At 39.4% G+C, this 9,909-nt stretch overlaps 1 protein-coding gene across 1 annotated transcript; it reads right to left on the bottom strand.

The window, feature by feature from the left end:
• Positions 1-2,708: 2,708 nt before the first annotated feature.
• On the bottom strand, positions 2,709-3,728 carry LOC108787358 (hydroxycarboxylic acid receptor 2-like). The gene has a single exon (XM_018556893.1). It carries the CDS (start codon positions 3,726-3,728, stop codon positions 2,709-2,711), a length of 1,020 nt encoding a protein of 339 aa, XP_018412395.1.
• Positions 3,729-9,909: the final 6,181 nt, after the last annotated feature.

Here is a 9,909-nt window from a genome sequence, read left to right as displayed (position 1 = left end):
CAGCACAAAATGCTTGATTTTGGCAAAGTGAGCATCCTTTCTTTCCTGGCAAGCTGTAATAGATGTCCTTTGAATCTTCCTTCAACTCCTACAACAGTGGAAACCACATAGCAATGTACTTACGTTCTGCTGTTTCTGGAAAATCTTCAGTGTGTGGTCCTGCCCAGTGTTTCACATTCTTTGTACAAAAAGTCTTCACCGCACCTACTGTTCATGCACCACATGCCCAAATCATTCCTATGACTGTGATTATCATAAGCATAGAATAAATGGAGCGCGCAAACACAGAAACTAGCACGTCCCAGACTTTATCCACCTGGCGGGACCACACGGTAAATATCCAGTGGGTGGGGTTGAAAGTAAATACAATGCTATGTGTCTTCCATTGACAGCAGTAGGGGGAGATTTTAAATGACAGCTTCACTAAAAAGTGAAAGAAATGTTAATGGCAATGTATAGTGGTTTATATTTAGACCGGAGTTCTACTTTTTGGTTCATGTTATACAGGCAGAGGCAAGACAAAAATTATATGATGATACCAGCATTCAATGATCAACAAGTTATCCATTTCATGTTAACAGTCTGCTATTGAAACTTTGAATAAAGATGGCATATCCTTCCATGTGATTGGGGCAGAAAGTCACATTTGGGAGCCAGTTTAACCCCTTCATGACTGAGCTAGTTTTCAGTTTCTGTTCATAAATGACTGACACACTTTTTACATTTTTGCTTTGTGATTCTTCCACAGCAGTAATATACTTTCTTACTAAATGTACCCAGACATATTATATATAGTTTTTTAGAGGACAGATAGGGCTATGTAATTGTATCACATATGTGTACCTAACCCCTTACTTAGTTTGAATAAAATAAATGAGGAAGAAAACACTTTTTTCACAAGTTTTGATTATTATTAATTATAGTATAAAAAATATATTTATATATAATTTTTATTTTCCTAATTTTGTTTTACACTTTATTTAATTGTTAGAAGAAAAAAAAACTTTTTTTTCTTGTCAGTTTATATCAAGCAGTCACTATGACTGCTTGATAAATTAACTTTTTTTTTAATTTTTGGCTATTAGGCTGAGCCAAACCTAGGAACAGCTAATAATAACCTTAGAGACTGACCCTGACTTTAGTCAGATTCAGATCTCACTAAAAGCTCTTTGATCGTGCCTAGACGATCAGAACTGATACATTTCATTCAAAAGATATACATTGTATCTTTTGAGTGAAATGTATATAAACATCGGGCTCTCGAGCTGTCAAAACAAATAGCAGAGAGGTGAGTCACTGCTACCTCTGCTATTTTCTGCTACCTCTTTTCCTGCTCCCTCTGAGACTCCTCTTGACTTTCCTCTGCCTGTATTTTGTGTCTGAGGAAGAGGAAGGATTTGTTTCCAGCTCCCAGGAGTCTTCTAATAAAGAGGACCTGTGCTCTGACATCTCCCCTAAGCTAAATGACAGTTTATGTCCTTGTGGACGTGGTCTGCACTTGTTTGCAGTTATGTCATGGGTTTGGGGGTCTTTGAAAATGCCTAAACCTGCTAAAACCTTTCCTGTTCATTTACAGCCCGTGTTGTTGGTGAAGGGTGGTCACACCAATTTGAATTTCTCTTCTGTTCATTTACGTTCCGTTTTGTTAATTTGTAAAATAAACTATTAACATTGTTATTTCTGAAAGCATTCTTACTTTACAGCATTTTTTCACACCTACCTAGAATGTTTGCACAGTACTGTATATATCTTGCATTGTTCACTCCTTTGTAAAGGCAGATCAAAATGAGTCATCAGTTTTTGCTTTATATATTGGCTATATCGGATGCTTCTGACCCAATCCTCTTTTTAAGCTTACAATCAGAAGCCAGCCTCAAAGCTCATCAGATGCACACTTAATTTACTAGGAGAGATACTAAAGGGCATATTTTTAAAGCGGTAAATTTGACATTCCCCAAACTTTCACTGCAGAGAAATCTTGCAGGTGCGTGCGTATGTGTTTAAATGACAGTAACTGATTCAGCAGCGCTGAATGTTTGCTTTATAAATGGACCACTTTAGTATACCACCACAGACTCCACACTCCTTGTTTGTAAAGGTGACCTATAGGCTGATTTCCTCTTCCCCCCACCAAGAATTTCCTATAATGCTGTGAAACCATTTTCACATCCTCTGTAATCAGACCATTCCCTTAAGAGTTAGTTTTCACTTGATTACTGTACTTAGTCATTTAAGGTTAGGTTGGCTAGACATATTCTGATATATTAAAGCTATACATCCATGACAACATACAAATCCCACTATTAAAAAAAAAAAGTTATATTCGTAGAAGACATTAATGCTATGTACAAAATCATGTTGTTCAATTTTTTCATTTTATTTCTTTTTTTGTTTTAGGGGAAACAAAAAGCAGCAATTATTCAGCATCATAAGTACAAAAATAAACATAGTACATCATTTGTATTAAAAGATAACAGGGTATTAATATGGTAAATGTAAATGGAAAAGGATAGTCATGTTTGAAGCAATACTATATTTACTAATACTTTGCATTCAAAACTTTGTAGAAAGAACGTAAGATAGAAAGAACCATGAAGACACATAGTAGCTTCTTGAACACAAAGCAAGGTGGACAATCTATCTGTGCAGAGTATATTATGTGTCCATATTAAACATTACTCAGGCTATAAGATGGACCATGTGTGTTACTAGATCTGGTCGTTGCTTGGAAACATGCTAGTATTGTTGGTATTGTTTGGTCCTGCATCTGATTCAGACTCTGCTTGGCTTGAGCATTGCAGAATATTTAAATAAAACTTTCTCAGTGAAGGACTAGAGAAATAGTAAACCAAAGGATTACACATACTATTTATGTATGTGAAGCAGACTGTTATGTAAAATGCTTTATCAATGGTTCTGTATAAACTGCATTCATCTCTTTCTGGAGAAGCCCGAATCCTTACGACATCAATCCTGGTTGAAACACTTGGCAAGTAACATATGAAGAACACTATGCCGACCGTTATGATACATTTCACAGCTTTTTTAATCTTTGTATTTTTGTTCAGGTTCCGTTGTCTGAGCCTCCAGATGGTACAACCAGTACAGAAAAGAACAATGCAGAGAGGCAGGAAAAATTGGAAGATGAAGAGGAGATCATGCCACCACGAGGCCGCAGGACACACCATAAAGCTGTCGCAGTATGCTTTTGTGGACATGGCACCTCCAGTATGGACCTTGGTGAGGATGGAGGCAGTCATTAATATTGTAACAAACCAAACAGCACAGGCCATGGCTGCAGCAACCTTAGTTGATAGGGAGTTGATCTTGCTATAAGGATGAACAACTCGAATATACCGATCTGTAGCTACTAGAGTTAAGAAGAAGATGCTTCCTGCCCTGTTCATGGCAAGCATGAATAGCATCAGCCGACATGGGATATCTCCATAGGCCCAGGTCTTGTTCCTCCAGTAATAGTCCGTCCTGAAGGGTAGGCAAATCATGAGCAGGAAATCTGCTACTGACAGGTTGAAGAGAAAGACCGTGCTAGACTTCCATGTCTTTATGTGAAAGCAAAAGGCCCACAAAGCAAATCCATTAAGTACTGTCCCCAACACAAAGATTATGATCAGAATTGGAGGAAGCATGTAGGAGAGAATAGGATCCTCAAACATGCAGCAGGTGCAGTTGCTCCTGTTTTGGCAGCCCTCATTTCCATGTTCCAGCATTGTCCAGACTTGCTTGCTCGCTCAAAGAGTTTTAAAATCTGCTGGCTTTTCTGCACGGGTAAGAGGAAGCTACACACAGTCAAAGACAAAAAACTTACTGTAGCTTTAAGCCAGTAGCTTTGGTTATGATGGATATCTGTCATTAGTGATTACATATCTAAATTGGGAACCAGCTGAGAAACCAATTACCACCATGCAACTTCTGTTGTGAAGTTGCTAAAACACACATTTCCTCTAACTTTTGTGGTGATACAAATCACGGAAATAGTTGTTCTTTTTACTTCTTTATCATTTGTCATTAACACTTTTCTTATAGTTACACTTTTGGTGGCTGTTGCCCAACCCACTAACATTCTGGCGGATTGAGACATGATGATTTAATGCTTAAAACAAAGAACAGGGAAATTCTACTTTTTAGAAAGAAAAAAAAAAAATCCACATGTCTTCATTCTTCATTTTCTTAAATATGGGTGTATGATGAAACATGGTCAGAAAGGTGGACTTAGCCTCTAATTTGATTGCAAATTTGAGTATATTTGAATGCATATATTTTTATTGTGCTGATCTTAATTTGGATTAAAGAGGGGAAATTTCACCACAACATTTAATTGTGTACTTTTTACAGTTGCAGGTATTTACTGCAACTGTAAAAACTGTCCAGAGTATTAATAAATGGCTCATTTTTCAAGTGGTTCTTGTTTGACAGTGGCGTGCCCCAGGGTTCTCTCTTGGGGCCATTGCTGTTTAACCTGTTTATCAGTGATATTGGGATTGCTATTAATAGCAATATTAAAATTTTTGCTGACAATACCACAATTTGGTAGTAAACTTGACAGAAGACATAGAAATATTACAGGAAGATTTGGATAAAATAGGGGGTGGGCATCTGCATGGCAAATAAGTTTAATACTGAGAAGTGTAAGGTTATGCATTTTGGAGTTAAAATGAAAGCAAGCTACTCGTTAATGGGCATTCGCCTGGGGGAATCAGAGGTGGAAAAAGATTTGGGACTCCTAGTGGTCTGTCGCCTTAGTAACAGCATGCAAAGCCAGGCAGCAGCAAATAAGGCTCTATCATGTATTTAAAAAAAAAAAAGGGAATGTACTTTAAAGACAAATCCATAATTCTGCCCCTGTACAAAATACTGGTCCGGCCACATCTTGGGTATGCGGTTCAGTTTTGGTCACCAATCCACAGAAGGGATGTCCTTGAGCTGGAGAGAGTCCAGAGAATGGTGACAAAACTAATAAAGGGGTTAGGGGACCTCAACTATGAAGAAAGACTTAATTAACCTCCCCTGGCACAGAATTCCTGACATAATCATACCGCCAGGGAGGTTAATAGTAAAAGCTGCGCTGTGTGAATGAAACTGCGCGGCTTTTACTATTAATTTTATACTATATATCTGACCACACAGATTTCAGCTGCTGCTTAACTTGATTGGAGTAGTGGCACCGAGGTTTCACATTATTCACTATGAAGAAAGACTGCAAGCGTTACACTTGTGCACTCTTGAAAAGAAGAGACTGAGAGGGGACATGATATCAATGTACAAATTTTGTAATGGTGATGGGATAATCAGTAATAAACTGTTTACTAGACATGTGCATTCGGATTCGGACGAACCTGCAAATCAACGAAAATCAGTTGATTCGGCGGTTCGTCCGAATCCGAAATTACGAATTTAATATACTAAAATGATATTCGGGCATACATTAATTAGTTTTCAGAACACGCTAGCGGCCATATTTGTTTCATTTGAAAAAAATGTTTTTGTTTTGCCCATGTCTACTGTTTACTGTTAGTTCAGTCAAGAATACAAGAGGCCACCACCTGAAGCTGGCAGAGATCGATGCTGGCGACGTACACTGTACGTCGTCAGTCACGAAGGGGTTAATCTTAAAAAGCGAAGGGGAATCTTTACTGTGAGAGCTGTAAAATTGTGGAACTCCCTCCCACAGACAGTGGTATCAGCTGAGAGTATGGAATCATTCAAGAACTATCCAGATACTTTTCTCAGCGCACAAGATATACAGGGTTAAAGGTAATCTTGGTAACAAACACACAAAACCCAAAGGTTGAACTCGATTAACCTGTGTTTTTATTCGACCGTATCAACTATGTATACCCATGATCTGATAAATGAGATCCTTCACAGACTTCTGTACTCCAAATGTTTTATCGATACCCTTTGGAGCAGGACTGTGTATCTGCTGGTACCCATAGCCTGGCAAATAGAGGTCAGATATTTATATTTGTATTCTTTTAATCTGCTTGTCTATATATGCTACAAACACCCCAATTGGGAGATAAAATCTTTCTGAGCCAACTTAGGATATCACTCCCTGTGCTTCCTAAAGATCCACGGGTCTATCGCACAGCAGATAGACAGCAGCAAATACTCTTAAAATTAATGTTCTGCCCAGACTTCTCAACCTGTTGCAGATTCTTACAGTTTTGAATCTCCAGTTACCTGAAAACTCCCTGTGCAGAATTTAGAAAATGTATATGGACAGGCAGGAGGATGCATATCCCCTACAACACAGCATTCTTACCCAAACCCAGTGGTGGCATCGGATTCCCAACTTCCAAAGCCCATGTACTAGGTGCTGCTCCAGGTTGGTCCACTTAGATCAGCCGACAAGGTGCACACACCAGCTCACAACCATCCACAAAATAAACTGTAGCTATAAGGAAATTGTGTCACTCCTGTATCTGTTGAAGATTGCTGTGTAATTTTGAATTCATTAATCAGCACACTGGCCCTGACTCAAGCCACCTAAAGCATTTTCTGCACTACTCTTCTTGGTCAGGCCTTGTGGCTAGCCTGGAGCAATTTGTTATCTAGGCTGGAAGGCCTGCCATGTCTTGCAGTGGCACGTATTTATTTACACTTTTTATGCACAAATGCACACTTTTGATCCCACAGAAAACTGAGGGTGTTGGTGCTTTCCAGGCCCATCCTGATGTTAGGGGAGAAGTTCTCCGACCTCTACATTTTTTATTTACCTCTCCCCACTTTAGGCTCACTCTTCGGGAGAGCCCTCACCAAGTATTTGGTGGACCGGCTTCGCCAGATAACTGTTGGCTGCCTGGTATTTGTTTTTTTTTCCACCGTTCTGATTTCTTTGCCCAGCATGTACCCCAGTGTGCAACTTTCTAATTTTCTGTGTGTGTAATAGACTTTCAAAATGTATTAGCATTTGATACCTACAGCTCTGATAGTCTCTGATGTGATAAAGAAAGCATCAACCTCTGCCCATGGAAAAGGGTTTTTAAAGTTTTTTTTTTTAATAGAGATAAGTTACAAAGTAAAAGTAAAGATTCAAAAAATAGAGGGATTTCTGTGTGCAGAAATCGTCAAAGACAAGGCAAGTGTCAAGCTAAGTATCAAAGGGGGAGATTTTAAATCTCTTTTTCTGGACATTTACCATATTGGACCTCTCAAATAAACATGCGTATTACACATCATGAATTAAGGGACATTGATTGGTTTTATTTTGGAACATCTTATCAACTTGACTGCAATCCAGATTCTCAAATACCTTCACTATCGGAACCTGTACCCAATATCTCCTGTACAGAAAGTGATAATGGAACAGAATGTGAAGGGAAATCTTCCAAGGATGACATTTGTTCTGGTGACCACTGTCTAAGAGGAAATATGTCCTTGTTAGGGAGAGATTTCTTCTTACATTCTGCCGTTTCTCTGGGACAGAAAGTCAAGAGATGCCTTCCTGATAGACATAGAAAAAAAAAACCTGACACGTGGTCTTAAAGGAGAACTATGGGGTTCAAGTTTTTCTTTACTTTTGGATTACATGGGCTATAGGAGTAAATTGTGCAATTTACTCCTACAACCCAAAATGCACCCTAAACATACAATCGTTACTTTAAGATGGTGGGCGGGGCTAAGCGCCGCAGTGGGGAGAGATCCCGACAATACTGTCGGGATCCTCCCAACTGATTGTTCTCACTGTGACTGACGGCATTCCTTGAGAACTGCTGCGCATCCACGAATCCCCTCCACGTCCCCGTCGTCTGTGCCAGCAAATGACAGTGCGTGCATGGAAGGCCGTTTCTCCTCAGTGCCTCTGCCCCTCCTTCCTCTCTCTCCGTCTTGAAAATGTGCAGCAGTTGTATGGAAGCCTGTTCCCCGTAAATGTTAGTTCCCCCTGACCGTTCAGCTATTACCATAACCCCGCCCCTTCCTTACAGCTGCTTAGTATTTACATAACCCCGCCCCCTCTCCTTTAACTATTCCATAGTACATCTAAATCAAAACACTAAAATCTCATATAAGCTTTAACATGTTAAATGTCATTTCAAAATTTGTTTTCAATATTTTTGAGATCTTCAGTTTTCATTCAAAAATGATCAGTTATTCTGCCATGAAAGTCCTTTTTCTGGAATGTTCTGTTATGGGGTGAAATTGCTCTGTCCCTGTCTTAACATTGTTCACCCTATGACATATACTCCTGATGTAGACTACAAGCTGTCTTACCAATGAACATGCAGATGCGTTACAGCCATTGTCATCATCTTCAAGAATCTCACCAATGCCATGCAGCCATCGCTAAACTATGCGCATGTAGACTGGAAGTGATTGCAAAAGAAACAAGAAGCTGAAAGAGATCAGCAGCACTGAGAGTCATCAAAGGCTGATAAATGAGAATACAGTATTTTTTAGTGTATTGCTATATGCGGTGTTTTGGAAATTAAATGTTATACAGTAAGGCCCCTTTACACTACACACTGTGTTAACTGAACAAGTTACCATGCATTATGGTATGCTGCATTAAGATTCAACTTCAATTGGCTGCAGTGCACCTTATTGCACTACAAAAATCATTCACCATTTGTTTCACATAGAGCACCACAACACAAGACGTTCACTCCTACATAATTGGTAATTATATTACAAAGTCTAAGGGCCCGTTCACATATGCAGCAGCGACCTGCATTTTACTGCATCAGATCAGCACAGGTCACTGCTAGGACACATAGAAAACAATTGTTTCTATGTCCCTCGTTCACACCACACCTCCGGTGTGATACTGTACTGGATGCCACTGCAGATAACTGCATGGCAACGCAGTGCACCATGATGCTTTGCGGGGACTTGAATAGAGTGTACATATTGTACACTACCAATAACATTTTTAAAAATTTGTCCAATACAATGCACACTGCCAGAGCTGCCACATAGCACTAGCTCGTCTGATAAAATGAAGCGTTATAGCAGATGGGCTAGTGAGAGCGGGCCCCTAGTGGTCAAGCCATAGTAACAACAAAAAAAGCAATATGGACAGGTAGCATGTGGGTCAATACTCCTGCACTGCAGCTTGGGTCCGAAGTTTAATCCTGGCATTAGCACTAAATGGAGTTTGTATGAGTTTCCTCCCACATTTCAAATACCTGCTGATGCTAAATGTAAACTTCCTCCCAAATTGAAAATGTATATTGTGAGCTTTGGGGAAAGAGACTGAAGTATATGTAATATGTGGGTGCTATATAAATTAGATAGGGTACTGCCTGCTAAACAAAAGCAGATCTGCAACAGTAAGGTGAACAAGAGGCAGGTAGACATAGTTCTATCATGGTCTGTTAAAAGAAAACAGGTAGAATGTGATCAGAGTGAGACCCAGGGGTTGATTTACTAACCTCATAAACACACCACGAACATGTATACACCTCTAGTGTGTTCCCTCCCAGCATGATCTATGGGTGGAATCTAAACACCTTTGTAGTGTGTACACACCCAGCAGGTGGGGTGTGCAAAGCCCTGCATGAATTGCAAGGTGATGTTGTGTAAATTAGCTCTATGTTGTGTTGCTTGCGTTGATGAATGCAGGAATGTAAATGCATGAGCTAACCATTTTTGTCTAAACTGTGAAGCAGCATTATATATGCATCATGTGCATGATTTTTCCATATATGGCATTAGTGGAAATATGCTTTTAGAGACTTTTTGGTTGATAAATACGTTTTGCTGTGTGAAAATCACACGCACCTGGTGCGTGCGTGTGTTTAGGTTAGTAAATCACCCCCCCCAGAGTTTTACTAATGATGTATAAATTGATAACAGACAGGTTGTTCCTATTTTAATATTTGTGATTACCTTTCTTCACAGTATTAAACATGCAGTTTGCTATAAGAAGCTCTCCCCTTCGGCTTTATC

Source organism: Nanorana parkeri, unplaced genomic scaffold, assembly GCF_000935625.1.
Source record: "Nanorana parkeri isolate BGI_ZX_2015 unplaced genomic scaffold, ASM93562v1 scaffold13, whole genome shotgun sequence".
Lineage (NCBI taxonomy): Eukaryota > Metazoa > Chordata > Amphibia > Anura > Dicroglossidae > Nanorana > Nanorana parkeri.
The sequence above is the reverse complement of the archived record's forward strand: the minus strand, read 5'-3'. Positions and strand labels throughout refer to the sequence as shown.